General features: G+C 38.6%; 1 protein-coding gene across 1 annotated transcript in view; it reads left to right on the forward strand.

Annotated features, from left to right (window-relative positions):
- Nucleotides 1–7,506: 7,506 nt before the first annotated feature.
- Nucleotides 7,507–19,221, forward strand: part of LOC149105005 (microfibril-associated glycoprotein 4-like) — a 38,784-nt gene continuing 27,069 nt past the window's right edge. The window contains exon 1 of the mRNA XM_089272311.1: nucleotides 7,507–7,657. Within this exon, the coding sequence (XP_089128437.1) occupies nucleotides 7,507–7,657 (151 nt within the window). The remainder of the gene's footprint in view (nucleotides 7,658–19,221) is intronic.

A 19,221-nucleotide genomic window follows, 5' to 3' on the forward strand; every position in this document is an offset into this window, starting at 1 on the left:
GCAAACCTCAGTGCGTAGTGCAGGTGATATGCAACAGCCCCTTCCCGTCCAATAACGCTTTCAAAGCCTGACAACTATTATAGAATTATTCTGTTGAAGCCGGGCCATATTGTTACTTCCTTTACAACGAGAAAGTTGGATTCCACCCTTAACTGCGGTTATCAAAGCCACTCAGCGAAATTTGCAAGGCCTTTAATTTGAAGTCCGGCCTTTCAGTTCCTCTCAGTTTTCCTTTTAGTTTCTAGTGTTAGTTATTAAGTATAATGATATAACTCAGTGTCTGTTTAAACAAACTTTCTACTTCAGGAATAGAAAATATGAAGTCTTCTCTAGGGCCAAAGCAACCCACGGTTTGGCATAAAGTTTAACTCGGTGTCGCTAAGACTACTGTTGAATCATATAAGAATTACACATATCGAATCGCGATTTGAGTTCCCAGCATTCGCCGTGACTCCAGTGGTCTGAGGTTAAAATAAAAATAATGATGATGATGATGATGATGATGATGATGATGATGATAACAAAAACTTAACTAGTGAGCAGCACTCTGCCAACTGTGATTGTATAACTTCTTTATTTCTCCTACGCGTTTCGTATAATAAAATTTTGCGGCCCACAGTTTTAGCTAAAAGTGCGAGTCCCAAAATTATATCACGCACAAACACAAAATATGTCACACCTTTCCGAAACTTACCGCCTGTTTACTAGATGCATTACCGCGGAGTTTCTCATTCCTATATGTATATCCGTAGGTGTGTTCTTACGAAATGTAAACTCTAGTATGAGTTAGGTATAAATACAGGCGCTTCGTGCTGTATTATTCAACGCCCTGACGGAGTGTGCGTTAGTCAAACGAAACGCGTAGGAGAAATAAAGAAGTTATACAACTGCAGTTGGCAGAGTGCTGCTCAGTAGTTAAGTTTTTATTAAAATTGCAAAAAGTTTACCTCGGTATAGCTCAGACTACTGTTGAATCATATAAGAATTACACAAATGGAATTGCGATTTGAATTCCCAACGTTCGTCGTGACTCCAGTGGTCTGAGGTTAAAATAAAAAAAAATCGATTTTTTTCCTTATTGTATGACAAACTGGCCCAAAATGAACAGGAGAAATTGTAACTCTTCTAGTATACGAATAGCTCCACAAATAAGAGCTTCTAGAAAAGAGGGTTATGCTATGTGTATACCATATCTAAATGGTTTGTTTGGCCAGTGAAAATTAGTTAAGTGCGCTAGACGAAAACTGTGAAGGCCATTTTCACAAATCGCGTCACTTATAAACCTTCAAAAGCGAAACTTCGATTTTGTTGTCCCGTTTATAAACATAATCCAACATGTGAACTAGCCTACTTGGTTATTTATAGGCAAAGTCATTTAGAAGTCTGCGCGAGATGACCACATTGAATTATTATGGGCCATCGAGTCACGCCTGCGAGCAGATTTTCATACGCTGCGATAACCTCGAACCCAGATCTCCCACGGCCAGGCGTCAAACAGAGTGAGATCTGGATATGAGATTAACGCTGCGGCACAAGCAAAGGCAAATTAAGGTGGCTCCATAGAGTATTTACGAACACCCTCCCTATAGAGCGCGAGTTAGAAAAGGAAACTTAGTTAATAACATTGCTTGACATTTTGAAGTGGGAAAAAGTCAAGATTGTTCAGACGGTTCATTCCAATATTCTGTAATTTGTCATTCTTCTAAATATATTAGATTAGCTCTGACAGATTTTAACAAAAATAGGATATTTTATAGGAATTATATGTGGTTACAACTGAGTCAAATTTAAAAAAATTCACCTCATGTTGACGTCACAAAAGTCGAAACACTTACGTTTTCCTTTGAGCGCGGGCAGATTACTTGAGCTTTCGTCCTATGCGCGCGTGCAGTCGAAAAACTATAGGGAGCCACCTTAAGTTGTGAGAGACGAATCAACGAGCGTATCATGTTCTGCGCATTACGCAAGGCATGGTTTAACCGCCACGCGCGCGCTAGGGCTGGCATTGACCTAATCAACTACGTCCCAAGTACACAACTAAAATGAAAGCGAAATTTTCCTACTGTCACCAATCAAGTTTAATGAACCTTTTCGTTAACGGCTTCCAGCTGAAAACTAGCTGTTATTTGTCGATTTTTACAATAACTGTCTAATTTCTCGGGCGCTGATTAGCTCATTTTAATCATCAGTAAGAGTACAGGCGGAACAAAATTGAATTTATGCAAGCTTTCAACAATTCAACTTTTAGCTGTCGAACTGCCAACTTTTTAGCCAATGGGATTTCATTGACTATTTTAACTAGCCAATCAAAAAAGCGAGAAAAGGTATTGACAATGTTTGCGTCATTTTGAAATAAATTCCCTTATCTTTGTTTACGGCAAGTTTACGGCGTCTTTTCCCCTCATATTTGACCATATAGGGGTCTTGTTATTGTAAAAAAGAAAACAACAACAACAACAAACAAACAAACAAACAAACAAATTGAAGTCACTGCGGAACCACTCGCCTGCGGCTCGTGGTTCCACAGCCACTTTGACAATGTTAGTGACGCAATTTATCATCAATAAGAGGACAGACGCATGAAAGACTGACGTCAATTTGTTAAACTGAAATCCAACTGTAAACATGTACCTGCAGATGGTGTACTGCGCTCGCAAAACAAGTGCGAGAGACGCAAATGTTTTACCTACTGGGGACGTGACAGGAAAAAATGTAACGGGTAGCCGTAAAAGTTTTCAAATTTTGAAAAGATTTAATTTTTCCGCATGATCCTAATGTGGCGCAAAAACCTTTGCATTTAGTAGGCACCATCCTTAGTGACCACTATCAAGTGATGAACCACAGCTTTGCAATCCAAAATTGCCGTAAATTTGACAGTTATATCGGAGAAACTTTCGCTTTTTCTTTTTTGATCATTTTTCCACGCTCTGTATCTTTTTGTAAAACAACGGAGAGCAAAAAATTCAAATATAGCGGTTTGAAACTGCGATCTAGTCAGGCAGCGTGGTAGATATGTTATTGAAGAATTGCATGGCGTGACACCGTGTCAAAGAGGGTCACGTGCAATCCAATTTTTGACTACTTGTCTAAGCGCGTGCGTGAGTGTAATCATGCGCGCGCGAAAATGAAATTTAAAACTTTTAAAAGCAGGAGGACGCGTGTAGTTTTAACAGCGTATTTACTGACGAATGCATTAGGCAGTTGAAATCTAGGAGTTGTGCAAAGAATTCTTGACAGAATATATATTCAGGACAAAGAGAAGATTTGCAGGTAAAGAGTCTCACTTATTGCAATGCTTTTCTTCTGTGTATTTTTCTGTAAATGCCTTTTACTTTTTTTCGTCGTTAAGACACGATACAAGTGTGTTATTGTCAAACAAAATCCTTGCTGTAAAGACGTTTGAAAAGTTCAACTTGCGGGACAATTCAACTGCATAAGTAAAAAGACGTATTTATATCTATGGAAAGCTAAAACGATCGTAGTACAGACTTAACCGCGGAGTTAGACCGCATACACGAACTAGTTTCGAGTTTAATTTAAAAACTTTTGACAGAATTAGAGTAATCGGATTCTGCTTTTGGTGCTTTGTAAAAGTCTCTAAAGGCTGGTTTTCATTAGCGACGGAGTCGTAGTCGGAGTCGCAGTCAGAAATGTAGAGTTATACGATCTACTGGTAATTAAACCAACGGAGTCCGAAGCAGAAAACCGATTCTGCTTATGACTCTGTCGCTTACGATCTAATGAGAAGTAGATAGTCGGAAAGCGGAAGAATAAACCAGGGTGCTTATATGTGGGGCGGTGAAACGAGCGGGTCCGAGGAAAAAGGTGTGATGCAATAGACTGGGGTCTACTAAAACGAGCAGATTGCGCTTACTTACACTGGAACTTGGCTTTGTAAAGAAATTCGACGAAACTCCCTTCCATATGAAGAAGGAAGGTTTTAGGTGCATTTTTGTTCTGAGGCATTGGGAAAAGGTAAGTTTTTCAGGTTGAAAAAAGGCTTCATATTTCGTGCTGTAAGATCTGCTCGCGCTCGTTGTACGCGTAATCTTTTGCATTTCTTCTGACTTACGAATAAACGTTATGAAACTCTTTACTCTGGTATCGCCGGTTAATTTGAGCGTTCCTCAGAACAATCAGAACAATTCTTAATCATGACCAAAATATAATGACCAAAATCTGTTTTCGATCAGTTTCTTATTATTTCTGCTTGTTTGGCGAGCAGGAAAGTCTGACGCGTACAACTAGCTAATTTGCATAATGTAGCGCGTGCACTTTCAAATCCGATTAGGTGTTTTTAATTTCTCAATATAAAATCTTGTCAAAGAATTTTTTTTCGTCATCTTTTGAGCTGAGATTATGCGCTTACCCTTTGCCATCGCTAAAAAGCTACTAAGATCACGGTTTCTTCGACATAGTGAAATTTTGTACTGCGAAAATGAAGAAGACAAGGAGTTTTAAGAACTCAAACAACAAAATAAAATTGTTATTCGGGTTGATTGAAAAGTGATACCGTAATTTTGCTGATTTAATATCTCTGCTGTCTTCCCACATTTCCAGCTAAACTTCGAACATGTTCTCAAATATCTATCAAATCAGCCTTTTCGTTCGCGATAGACTCTATGGCGAAATCCTTGTAAGCGTGTGGCACAAGCTGTTTTTGACTATGTTATGTAAAAGCTATCGATCTTCAACATATGTAAAATTTAGAGTGGAGTAATGTGGAGTACTCGGATCACGGCTTGAACATAATAAGCGGGACATACCTGCCTTCGACACTGTCTTACTTCACTACGACGAAACTACTTAAGCATCATTACAACAGCCATAAACGTATTGACTTTTGGGTCTAAATCATCGAAAAGACTTTGAAAATACACAACTGGTGGCTCAGACTAAATAAAGAAAAGTTAATTTCCGGTTCGTCGAGAGGAGATTTTTGGCAGCCATTAATGTCACCGGAAGCGCGGAAGGAGCGCTCGTGCCAGTCCTTCTCTGCATCACACATTGGACCAAGAGCGGACTGCCCGTTTAACCACCCAGCCTTTTTCCGCCCTGAATAAACCACACGGCGGGTACGCGGCTGGAAACCATTCCCATAATGCAGCGCGTCAAAATTTTACAGATGGAAACAAAAACTTTTCCCAATTCGGGGTCACTCGTCGGTTTTCACTTGGCTGCTACTTCGATTTGATTCATTGTTGTGACCTCGAGCCTGGGTGTATCTTCTGTTCATGTGAGAAGGAAAATGTAAAGTAAGATTTTTATTGTTTGTAAATGCTTAGTTCACTCTTTTATCTTATCGTGAAAGTTCTCAGCTCAATTTCTACCCTTCGGCAAAATGGCTGTTATCCCGCAAAATGCCATATAAATTATGACTGATTGTCAAGTTATACCTTGCATGATTTGTAGACAGATTTTATAAATGGCTGCTTCAATATATAGAAGATCTTAAAGTCGATTGATCTCGAATTAACTTCACTGTTTGATACGTAAAAAACAAGTACCGAATCGAGTGTCTTTACTGGGTTCCTCTCGCCAATTAGGAAATGAGGAAGAAATCAAGCGGGCGCAGATATACTTTGGTGCTTGTTACATGAGTTTTTACGTTAGGCTTTGGCATAATATTACTCAAACCAACTGGACTTTCCATTAGGGAATGAGGCATATAATTTTCGATGACATCATGTCAAACATTGAGGTCTTTCCTATTTCTGCCCTACGGTTTAGCATTTCACTCGCTCCCGCAAGATGGCAGTCATCCTCAAAAGTCACATGTAAACAATGACTTACAGACGAACTAAATTGGAGCTGTTTGCCAACAAATACTAAAAACAATTCTCCGATGTTTGATATCCCTCAAATGTGAATGAGCTGCAATTTTTGGCTTAAAGCTAGTCACTGATATGATGCTAAATACTCTACATTCAGTATAATTTAAAGTAAAAGATCAGTTATTATTAATATAGCTGGGTCAACCATGTTGGGCACCTGATAAAGCCGAAGTACGTCGCCAAGTATTGCCTACACCACACTTGAGAACACACTTGACCAATAGGAAATGGAAGCCAATTGAAAGCGATGTGCAACGTTGCTACAATTCTGATAAACGGTTTGATAAACGACTTGCTTGAATTTCATTGAGACAGCCTAAACCACCTCTAAACCATGGCTTTTCATATCATCCGACACCAAATGCGCTTCTGCAAATTGCAAACCAGCTGCTGTTTCAAGTTTCAACCAGGTCATTTCTTTGCACCCGAACAACTCTGTTGAACATTGGACGAGTGACACGGAAATGCATTTTCTAGGTTAGCTAAAGCCCTACAGCAATTTCTTTGCCGAAAACTGCCTTGTTGAGCCATTCTAGAGAAATACAGAAGATGCCGTTTGTTCCTTTGTGTTGCTGCTATTGTTGTGTTGCTCTTTATCAACAAAGCAACTATAGCATTTCTTCACGATTCTACTGCCGAACAATCGCATTAGTGATATTTGTGACTGATTTTAATGTAAAAATGCTGAAAATGTTTCAAGTAATATCATCAGGCTTGAAGCCAAGTTTTGTAAAGTGCGACTTGAGATTTCCAAGTACACTTGGGTCAAGTGCTTACTTGAAACCTAACTTAGCTTTTAGTGTGAAGCCAAGTGTTATAATGTTCACTTGATACAATAATAATACTGGTGTGTTGCGCCATGGGAAAAAATCTTGGCCCGTAACTTCCAGCTCGGCCCTCGAACTCGGCTAGTAAGAGGTTATTACGACTCCGTCACTAGTGAAAACCAGCCTTAAAGCCTCATTTTACTAGCACGGGTGCTTTATATTGGTTGTTGCGATAATAGCGACAATTATTTGCGGTTGTTGACAAGTCGAGGTTGTAATTTACTTGAACTAGAGCGTGCTTTTTTAATACGTATATATACAGTAATAAAAAGCCCCAAAATAGTTTTTTATACCCTTGAAAAGAAAAACATTTCGTCTAATGACAACCTTAATCCCAAGTGACTCTAGGCTATACTGCATAGGAAAAATATTTATGAAAAACTGTCCTAGAATGAGATTTTTTATCCACGCGCACTGTGAATTCCGAATAAGAGAAAAATACTGGGTTTTACGCGTAAATAATTTACCAATGCCTAATAGCGCTCCTACACAAATATCCAAAGTTAAGGAGCCTGCTTCCTTTTGCAATTTTCAAAACCGAAAATCTTGCGTTGTTGCTAATGTCCCCCATTTTGTGTCCATCGGCGTCGTTTATAGTTTTTGCGAAATTTCTGGAAAATAAAAGCAGACCTAAGAAAAAAATCATATCACGTTTATAAACTCATCATAAGGTATCTCTGAGCGAAATAGAAAGGTTTTTCAATGATTTTTTCTCCCTATCAGCAACCATTTTAATTCTTGAATGCTCGACTGTATTAATATCAACTTAGACCTCGACCCAGTCCCACTCTAGTAATAATAATAACTCAGTATATATGTTCTTTGTTGGTTACATTTCCTCAGAAATGGCTTCTCAAAAGTGGATTGTGTTCGCTTTTCTCGCGCTGTGTACTTTTATGGTGGAAGTAAGAAGTTCGTCGGCCTCTGTAGAGGAACTGATTCAACAAATAGAGAAAACTATCACCGCTCTTAAAAATTGCAACTTCAATTGTAGCGGTAAGTCGCCTAATTGTACTGTGAAAGTGAAAGAGAGACGAGACGAACAACGCTTTCACATAGTTTTGCATAGAAAGAGTCTCTTTGTTTTAAATAATCTTGTTATACATACCCAGGCGGACAAATACCAGGAACTTTTACCCCAACTTTTACCAGCGACCCAGAACAGAATCATCTGCCGGTTTCGAATTTAGCTTGACATTTAACGTGGCTCAAAACAGTTTCCAGCACTTAGATTTTGATTGGTCACTATAAGCACTCTTTATCACTTGATGCTACAATCATGGTATCAAAAACCTGCCCAATCTTTGGTGAACAGGTTGTTATAATTTTCGTGGCACAATAGGTTACCATAGCAACGGTATTACCTGCTAAAAATACCCTTAATTAAAGCTTTTGGAACATGATTCAAAACTGGCACGGTGAAATTTTTTTTAATATTACCAACTTTTGATAAGCATGCTAAGATGCAACTTTGGCAAAGTTTTAAAAAACTCTGTACATAGGGTTCAGAGCTACCTTAAAGTTTTGAAAGTTTAAGGTGGTTCTGAACCATATGTACATAATTTTTTAAAACTTTGCCAAAAGTTGCATCTCATCATGCTTCTCAAAATTCTATAATATATACCAAAAAAAAAAAAAAAACATTCACCGTGCCGTTTTTGTATAATAAGCCCCTAAAGCTGTAATTAAGGGTGTCTTTAGGAGGTCCTACTGTTCCTATGTGTCACGAAAATGATAACAACCTGTTCACCAATGACTGGGCAGTGTTTTGATACCATGATTGTAGCATCAATTGATTAAGAGTGGTTATAACGATACATCAAAATCTAAGTGCTGGAAACTGTTTTGAGCCACCTTAATTAAGCAATGGACCAGAAGGTTTTATGGTTTATAGGCTGTTATAATAAAGTTTCCACATTACGCGCGCTCTGATTGGCTGAAACAGCGTGATTTATAAAATAAATAAATATACATTTATATAGCCCCATTTTCCACTTATTGTCCATGGCGCTTTACAATACTTTAAAAAAATCCTCAATGATCTTGACAAAGTTTATTTATCAGAGAACAGAGCACGGGTTGATGACGGTAAGTTGGCTTTCAAATTTGTGCTTCGCAATTTTGACAAATTTGACGCAAATTAAACATCCCCTGTGACTCAGACAAACGCAGTGGAAACGAGCTATTTGTCTGCAGCAAATATGGCTCACAGAGACCATTGTTAGGAACAGTAGTGTTAAAACTGTTCTAAAATAACAAGTTTCGCCAGATCCCGCCGACAAAACACGTAGCGAAGCAAACAAATTCGTAACCTAAACAATGCTTCGATAAAAGACATAGTATTTGTTACGAAGGCAGGAATTATTCTTAAGAAGTAAAACGACGACAGAAAACAACAATTGAACTGTCTCTGTTTATGATGAGAAGCTTTATTTTTGTAAAAATGCTCAATTGCTCAAACGACACTTACATGCAGTGTAGTAACGCTCTTTCTCCACTCATCTCAGCGAAGTGAACCGACGAATGGTCAGTGCAAAGCTTGCTCTGATATTCTCTTCTGTGCTCGGAGTAGAAACAGTAGGAGCCGTTAAGTCTTTCTAACTTTTACGCTAGTTCAGGCAATCTTGCGGCGAGCGGCTGCAAGCCGTAAATAACTGTAACTCCTTTCAAATTCAAGTCGGGATTTCGCATTTTTATCCGCAAGCTTTGAGCTCCGCGTTTCGTAATTTCCACTGGAAAAGTGCACGTTTTCATGGGTCACAATATGGCAGGATTCCTCTGGACTATGAACCTTTACCTGCCTTTAGATCCGTATTTATAAATCAACTTAAAAGCGAACTTTGAAGGCATCGTTCTTCTCTCGAAAGCCGCTCAAACTACTCGAAACTGAAAGCTTACCTGAAGTCCAGGTTGTGATTGAGAGCTGTCACTTCGTTAGCGAATCAAATTATTTGAACGATTCTAACAAGGATTGTGATTGGCCTATTTCAGCGTGCTTTATCAGAGAACATTGCATGGCTGACGCCATTTTTTCTCGTTTGGAAAACAAAGTTTGGCTTGAAAATTCAGCCGAATGCGTGGGAAAATTATCGGATTCATTATCATAAAACAAATAAAGAAGCTTCGACTGTGCTCTGTTCTGTTGTAAAGCACTTAGGAGCCAGTGCCCATAACTACAGACCAAACAACGGCACAAGTCGAAAAATCGATTTTGCTCATTTTTTGCCCATAGATTGGCTCTAGCTAGTAAACAAACGGACCATAGTTAGTTTCTGCTAATGCAGCTTTTTTGGGGAGAAATTTCCGAAAAACGATTTTGCCCCGATTGAGCTTAAAATCTACTTCCTGTTGTGCTAAATTTTCTGAAAATTTGATTGCTTTGCGCGTCGCACAGCAGCTACTTAAGAATCTTTCAATGGTCTTTACATTCAGCTCAGGTCTTCATGTTATGACTGAGCGAAAAATAAAATAAATCGAGGTTTCGTTTGAGCCCGAAACGAGATCGAACGGAAATGCAAAATATTACGATGTGTTGCAAACGAATTATAGCATTAAAATATCGCCATATTTTTCTATGGGCTATGACTTTAAATGCCTTAAAAACACTTTCTATGGGTTAACTGTACACCCACTTGTTTGAAAATCAAAAATTATCTCTGGGCAAATGGTTTTAAGTCGCCCGCCTTGGTCTGTGCTTCTCAGAAATTTTTCCCTGAACCGCCGTGAGAATGTAAACAATTGTGTGACGCGGGCGGTCACCGTGAATACATAATTCGTTTCCAACAAACCGCAGATGGCTATCTTAGAACATTTGGGTGAAAAAAAAACATAATGGACCACTTTTAACTTTAATATTTTGAAAGTCATCGCTTTGGAAATTTCGTTAGTTAAAAACGCCAATTAAAAGCAATTTACTTGGAGTTCGGGTGTTACTGCTATGTCGCTTTAAGCTGTCGTTCTTTCTTTGATCATTTTAATTACAAGAGCGAGTTCTAGAAAGAAAATCGTTCTAAGTTCATTTGTTAAGCGTGATGACAAGTTGATATTGTTGGTTTGTAGCCTTACGTGATCTGAAGGAACGCTACAGTGATTAAATTTGTATTTGTTGATTCGGACGGATCGATTTTCGGTTAAACCTTTTTATTTGTACCAACACATTTAGTGCCTTTCCTCCGGCTAAAAAGTCGGAAAAAGTCGGAAAAAGTCGGAAAAAGTAAAGTAAACAAATCCTAAAAGTTTAAATCATAAATAGGAGGCATCGACAGTGCGAGTGTCTCGGTAAGCTGTTAATTTGAACAATTACTGTGCTAGACGGATTGCTTTCCATGTTACGCACGTACTATACATATAGTTCATTGTGCGCGAATGTTTCTGTTTCAAACAACGGAAATGCTGACTGCTTTTTTTTCTTTTTTTCTTCAGTCTTAAAACTTAAGGTTAGAGTTAGGCTAATCCCTAAACTGTTTTGGCAGCCAACCTATTTTTGGCTAATTGCTTAATCAAATTATATATATATTTCATTGAAATTCGCTCTTCCGTGACCGACTTCCGCTAACAAAACAAGATGGATGTTCGCTGTTCATGTAAGACTACAATCCTGGTCAAAAGTGTTGGGACAGTTACGGCAGATGACTTCACAGGCAGCCTCTCTTAAGACCAAAATCGCGCAAGCCCGCCTACCCCTCTCCCCCTGTCAATGTTGATAAAAATCTTGAAGAAAAAAATCCTTGACAATAGCTTCAGAATAGCCACGTTTCAAGAATTGTTCGCCTCCTAGAACAGTATTCTCGGACTAAAGAGACGAGAAGATAGATATTCACGTCTTATTCCAATAATAGCGTTTCTCCAGCAATCGCGTTTGGTTCCAACACAACTGTCTAACCACTTTCTATTGTCCATTTTTCCTTTTTTCCCACATCCGATGTAGTCTTTAGAATAACTTCGTTTTCATGCAACATTGCTAGGGGAGAGGGCGGTCAATTGTACTTGCTTCTATTCATCTTTTGTTCTAAAACGTTAAGGACGTAGTTGAAATCGAGGGTTTTAGCGCGCAAAAGAGGGAGGTGTCCCAACAACTTATGGCCAGGATTGTAGGTTTACACTAAAGGAAATTGTTCCGGATTCGTGATGAATTCCGAATGTTTTAGTGCCGGATTGATTTTGCCGTTTACACAAAAGTGGACGAATTCGAAATAAAAACTCTCCGGTTTGGTCGTGTCTCCAGAGATTTTGAATCCGGAATTTAAAGTGGGAACTTTGAATCCGAAAACTTTTGAATCTGGAGAGTTTTGTCGTGTAAACGATTTTCTCTCGAATCCGGATATTTTTCCGCCTGTGATCTTTTGAGTTTGCGGTGGAACGAAAATGGCGGATTACATGATCCAGTCGTAGTCGAGTCGTAGGCACATTGATGGCCATTTGATGGCGGTCGCTGGGTGATTACCTCGTGCTGTTTCAGGTGTAGGTAATCACTTTTATAATGGGTAATGCCATACTCCTCAGAAACCCAATTTATACTTTACTGCGCAGATGACGACGATGTCACGATCGAAGACCTCGACGGGTCTAGATATTAAGTAAAGACCAGAATAAATACCTGGAGGGACCTGACATGATCGACAACAGTACCGTGGTCAGCGAGTTGAAAGAAAACTTCAGACTGTCTCAACCTACCCCTAGCCTTAGTTTCGGAGGTATTTTGTTTCTCGTTGTCGAGGCAACAAACTGCTTGTTAACCATTCCATCATGAATGTTCCCGGAGTTATCGTCGTGTGTAAACGGTTAAGAATCCGAATATCCTTTCACTGTAAGCCCCTACTAATCCGAATACTCTAAAATTGATGAATCCAGGAACTTTTACGAATCCAAAAAAACTCCTTTAGTGTAAACCTAGTCCTAGATCGACCACTGTAATGTTTATTTGTCTACCAGTGTTATGATCTGCAAATTTCAGTTAATTGATCAAACAACCAAGGTAGAAAAAATGGTTTTTTTCCCAGTATGATCGAAACTTAAACGCAGTTACTTCCTGTTCTAATTCAATTTAAGAAATTCTGGGTTTTCTAGCTGAGTTTGTGCATATTGTGTAAGTACAAATTTTCTACACAGCTAGAAGAGCGGAGATCCGGGGCACCCAACGGATCGTTCCGGTAAATTATCTGTTCGGAAGGCCTATAATCCCCTCTGATTTTCTTGAGAGAATTGGCACCTCAAACTTTCGTGATATGAGAAATTTAATGTCTGTTGTTTTCGGACTGTTGAAAATGTCGTTTTGGGTACCGAAAAAAGGTCAGCTATCATTTTCGGAAAGGCGTTAAGACCTAAGGTTTTCGGGAAATGGACAAAAAAGCCCTAATAAATTCGAGAATACTCAAGTTCCCCTAGAATATCCGAACAGATAAAATTTTTTTAGTGCAACCTAAAATTAACCCACAGAGCTTTAAAAGTACTCCAGATAGCCTAAAACAGCGTCTAACAGCATTCGAGAGAAAACGGTCGTTGGGTGCCCCTGGGAGATGCCATCACGCAGTTAGTATTTTATAGAAATTATGGTATTTCCACTTGACTTTATTTGTCAGTCAATGATTCAATTGCTATAAACCATAGAGGATTTGTTAAGTGTATCTCTAAAACTGCCACTATATTGTAAGTTATCAGTGAAACCAATAAAATAAACAAGTGTTAAAATCATTTCCCGGAGTACTGTAGAAACGTTCTTTATCAGGGATGTCGTGGGTGTTGCAATCCAAATGAAAAAACATATATATTTATACTAACTTAAACAAAAAACAAAACAAAACAAAACAAAAAACATTTTCCATTATTTTATCTAAACAACGTTTCAAAAATTGCTTTCATCGGATTGCTGGAAACGAATATTTTACTCGAGAGTGGCTATCCGCGTCACGCAATTGTTTACATTCCAACGGCGGATTTTGGGCAAAATCTATGAGAAACACAGGCCAAGGCGGGCGACTTGAAATCATTTGCCCAGAGATGTTTTCTGATAGCCTAACAGGTGGCTGTATATTTAATCCATAGAAAGTGTTTTTATGGTATTTAAAGTTATAGCCCATAGAAAAATATGGCGATGTTTTCATGCAATAATTCTCTTGCAACACTCTGTAAAATTTTGCGTGTCAGTTTGATCTCTTTTCGGGCTCAAAACTAACTTTGATTTATTTTATTTTTCGCTCAGTCATACCACGAAGACCTGAACTGAATATAAAATCCATTGAAAGATTCTCAAGTAGCTGTTCTGCGGAGCGCGAAGCAATCAAATATTCGGAAAATTCAGCAAAACCGAAAGTAGATTTAGAGCCCAATCGGGTCGAAATCGTTTTTGGCGTATTTCTACCAAAGAAAGCTGTATTAGCAGAAACTAACTATGGTCCGTTTCTATTCTCACTAGGACCTATCTATGGACAAAATACAAGCGAAATCAATTTCCCGACTTGTGCCATTGATAGGCGATTTAGGTCCATTTTTATAGGCATTCACTCTTAGGACGCAGTAGAGCACTCAAGATAGAGAAAAACACTCGACTACGTCTCGTGTTTTCCCCTACACTTCTTTCGTGCTCTACCGCTTCCTGCGTGCTTTACAACAGAACAGAGGACAGTCGAGGAAGAACACGAGAAGTGTTCGAGTGTTCTTCCAACATCCCAAGTGGTTTATCATGCCTCTAAACCATAAAAACTTGTGGTCTATTGTTTTTATACAATAATTCAGAAGACACGCGAAATTTCTATGAGTTTACTGGCACAATAAACCATACCTGATTGGCCAGTCAGAGCGCGCGCATTTATTTAATTATCATATAAAGAGTGATAAATGAAGGATATAACATAAAATTAGATTTTGGCTTGTAACGTATAGTTCCGCATTTGTCTCGATAACAACCATTTCCACGGTTAACTTTTCTCATTTACATTACATTATGATACAACATCGTGGTTAGGCATTTCCAGGCAATTTTGTACTTTCTGTTCGGAATTGCCTCGCATCCACTACTTGGATTATATTTGTAATGCAAACGAGAAAAGCTAACCGTGAAAAAGGCTGTTCCAGTCAACTGAGTGTTAGTGTATGTTGTGGAAAGAAAAATATGCACGCATTCTTAGTTGTTGTCAATAAAGTACGTTTTGATACGTTCTGGCACACTGGCGCCTTAGCAGCTAATCGCTGGTACGTTGGACTCCGGATGCAGTGGTCCAGGTTTAAGCCCTGGCCAACTGACGTGTACGTGTATATGGGCTCTGACGAATTTAAAGCTGGGGTAGCCCTGCGAGGGATTAAAAAGAGAAGGGGGGAGGAGCAGGTAGACATAACTCCTAGTCGCTTATTTCTGCGGAAACCGAAGATAAGCGCCAGCCTGTTGGGATATATATATTTCGCCAAGCCTAAAATACAAGCGCAGCCCCCATGTATTAAATACTAATCAACACAATAAGCATAAATTTCTCATCGAAAAATCGACGAATGAAAGAATGTTAAAGAAAATTCGTTTAATATCGATTATCATTCAAGATAAAGCCAAGAAATGAATTTAGAAGCCGGAAAACATGCAAAATCTCAAAGACGTGTGGTTTTCAAGTTAATTCATATTATTCAGGCTAAAGCGTAATTTGAATCTTAATTGTGCCGACAGTTTTGCAGTTATAATGTCCGTTATAATTAGCAATAACCTTTAAAGAAATTCACCAGTAAGCATTTCATAAAACCGAAGGAATTGAACAAACAAAACGAGGAAATCTCCATAAAAATATGCAAAGAAATGCATTTAGAAGGGATTAATAAGTAGATAAGTGCTTTTCACCCAGCTTGGGAGAGTTCTAAGCAAATCCAAGCTAATCCAACCCGGCGTAACAAAAGAACACATTTTACCAGTCTACGAAGCAGCTGTCCTTATTAGCACAAAGAAAACCACAAAATCAGGCTTGGCAGTATTTACAAAGACGGTTTTATTACTTTTAGCCATGAAGTTATCGGCGAAAAATTTGACTAAGGACACAAAAGTATTTGTTTTCGATTATTCACATCAACCTCAACAAAGCAACTGGAGTGTGTTTGCTTAGTGGTTAGCGAAATTAAAACGATGATATCGACACAACGTTGTAAGAGCACGGTTTCAAATAAGGAGGACTTTTTTGCGGAGCTCCGGCGGCCCAACGAGCCGCCAAGTGGAGCACCATAACTATAGGAACAGAACCATTTGCATGTATAGAAATAGAAACCCATGCAACTCTTTTTTCATGGTCAACATGGCCAGCGGCATGGATCGCGGGCGCGAGCACCCAACGACGGCGTCGCGCAGGATGACGGCCATACTCCAGCTAATACCAAATCATGCAGTCATGGTTTACAGCGTATATCTTTGATATTGAACATCTATGCTATGGTCCATTGACACCTGTAAAAACAGGGTATCCGCTGACCTGTATCAGGTGATCATGTCGCGTGTTCAGATTTAAAGCTCGTCAAGGTCGTGTGCATTTTTAAAGTTGAACGCTGACCGAGTTACTGGTTTTCGATAGGATCGCGGGCTCATGCCAGGTTAATTTGTTCTAGTCAGGGCCTGGATCTTTGGAAGCTGGTTAATGCTAACCCAGCATTAGAAGTTAACAAAGTAAAAATTTTTCTTGTATGCAAATGTTTTCCACTACTTTTGAGTCATGGGCTCATGGTGTAGTTTGAGATCATTACGCGGATGCGAAGCAAAACGCATTAAAAATTTGGTCGAATTTTTGTTGTTTTTTATCAGGATTCAAGGTTTGTTTTCTCGTAACAAGTAAGGCTTCATGTGGGCTTTGAGATACACAAACCGTCACTTTGTGAGTTTGATGAACGAGCAGCAAAGCCAAAATTTGTTGCTCAAAGGAGACCCGCTCTCTACTATTCACAACAAAAAGTTGATCACGCAAGGTGAAAAACTCGAAACATCAGCCAAGTTGAGGGCTTTTATATCGAATATATCGTCGCCGCCTTTAAAGCGGCAATATACGAGATACGAGTTTTTGTTTCTCGTATTTCGCTACGTTAAGAACACAGCGCAATGTATTATTTTTTTTATTTATTTATGTTATTTATTTATTTTTTCTTGTAGTGCACGTTAGGTGGAATGCATGCGTTCAAAGAAAATATTTAATAAAGAACCATCGAAATATAACCTCTTGTTTAGTTATTATAAACTTGGATTTCGTTGTTTTTAGCTTAATTTATTTTCGCATTGCTTCGATTTTAAAGAATCAAACCTGAACAAGCGTTTCGAACGGTTGAGGAAGGACTTATTGTTTACTCCGCAACTTACTTGATCTGACCAGATGTCCCAAATGTATGTTGTTTAGGCTTCCAGATCAAACAGCACCATCTTGTGACACTAGCATTCACTTTTAAGAACGAGCAAAGCCATACATAGCAAGCTGAATGAGAACTGTATGGCTCTTAGAAAACATGCAGTAACATTCGCAATAAAAATAACTGTTCAGAATAATAGTAAACAATATATTGATTCGAGAGCATCCATGTTTTCTAATCGATTCAGGCAACACGTATGCAAATGGCGTTCGATCAGAAAATTACTAGCTTTTTGATTTCTTTTCTCACGTAGAGCGAGTTTGTTTGCTCGATGTCGTTTTATCTACATCTGAACGAAAAGGTGTTTCTTTTCCAGTATAAGTGCTGTATTGCATTGAAACGAGATTTTCAAGATGTTCATCCCACCAATTTGCTGCTCAAATAGTTTAAGGCCTGGGTCACATGCTTGTACTGGTGTAAATAATTTATTAGTTATATTTCTGCGGAAGGTATAAATGGCAATGAAACCAGATTTAGCACACAGTTAGGTTTTGACGTCCTGAGCATTTTAAAGCAGAATTGGTACTTCTGACAGGTCACGTGACACGTCACGTGACGTTTAGCGAAAAGTAGCCGTTATTTGAGGAATTGGTGGCGGTTTTTAGTAATAACATCCTGCAAAAACGGGTTTTAGATGCAGGTCAATTATTTTTATCCTCTCACGTTTGGAATGACCGTCCATCTTTTCACAGAAAAACTTTATAGGTTGAAAGGTCCTTTTTTCAACAAAAACTCCACTTTTGACTATTTATATCTTCTATAAACGAAATCAAGGGAGATCATTCCAAACGTAGCAAGGTAGATAATTTAAACTTACCTCGCAAACGCTCATTTATTGATCAATAGAATGAAAATTCGCCACCAGTTTTCCAATTCACCAAATTTTAACAAAATGATCACGTGACATGTCACGTGGTCAAAATAATATGTTAAGGCAAGGGAGGACTCGAGTTTAATAATCAGGGAAAAGTTCAGCTCGGTGAAACAAATATTACAAGAGATATAGCTGCCCAACCATAATTCTACTTTAGTGCGCTGGACAAAACTGTTCTGGATCAACGTTTTACGACAAAAAATTAAGACAAGCAAAGCAATGTAAATAATTTTGTGAATGTCTTAAACTTTATTAAATTTCACACATGGAAATTTATATACATATCGATCACACAAGGAAGACTTGAGTTACAGCGAATCTAAATTTGCGGAATGAATAGCAAAAGTACGGAAAATTGCGCGAATTCACATCGACATGGTAGTGTTCAGATCAGTGTTGTTGTGCGAAGAACATTGTTGCGTGTTTGTGGAATTCTTTCATGAATTAGACAAGATGTTATGAAGAGGGAGCGATATCGATCTAAATAGCACTATAATCCTGTAATACATCAGCGGTTTAGAGAAGCAAAGATTCAAGTTGTAATGCTACTACCACTGAAGGCCACAAGGCAAACCAAAGAAAGTTATTTCAAGCTGTTAAGCAAGAAATTGTGAGAAAATGGCAAACTCCTGGTAGGTGAGCCTAGGAAAAGCTCCGAAAACTTTCCTTAAAGCAAAAATAGTAGTGTTTGAGGTTCTCGCCCGATTACGCTTTAACACGCTTTAACAGCAGTATCTCGTACAATTGTGGCTTGTGCGAAGCGCGAGCTAAAGGCAGCCATATTCAAAACAGGTGGAAGATCGGTCTAGCGGTAAGATCAGTCTTAAGACTTCAAAGAAGATCAGTCTCTGAAGCTAAGACAGTATCGTATTTCAGTGGCCAAATAAAGTTTTAAGGTTACAGTATACCTTCAGATCGGCAATTTTCTTTAAATTTGGATTTTTGGTTCAAAGTAATGGTCGAAGAGTAATCTCTAATTTCTGAAAGCAAAATTGAAAAAAAAAAAAAAACTTAATAATGGCGGAGAAATGGAGGTTTTACGTTATGGCCGGAAGTAAAAGTTCCCTCTTGATTGACAGCCCTATAACGTGTACGCAATCAACCGAGACTACTTTCGCGGGAATATTACCTACATGGATACTACGAACTGGCTGGCTACTCAGTTAATCAGCATTGTTAGTCCAAGCATTTTTCGTATTAGGTGTAATTCTATTAAGTTATAAGTAAACATGGACCACGGAAAACTCTGTTTACCAGTTCGAAAAAGCGAAGAACGAATGAAAACACATCAGTGAGTTAAGAAGCGAAAGTTGGCCTCGCGGATGAAGCT

The sequence above is a fragment of the Orbicella faveolata genome, unplaced genomic scaffold (genome assembly GCF_042242905.1).
Source record: "Orbicella faveolata isolate gen_17 unplaced genomic scaffold, um_ofav_v1 contig_34, whole genome shotgun sequence".
NCBI classification, from domain to species: domain Eukaryota; kingdom Metazoa; phylum Cnidaria; class Anthozoa; order Scleractinia; family Merulinidae; genus Orbicella; species Orbicella faveolata.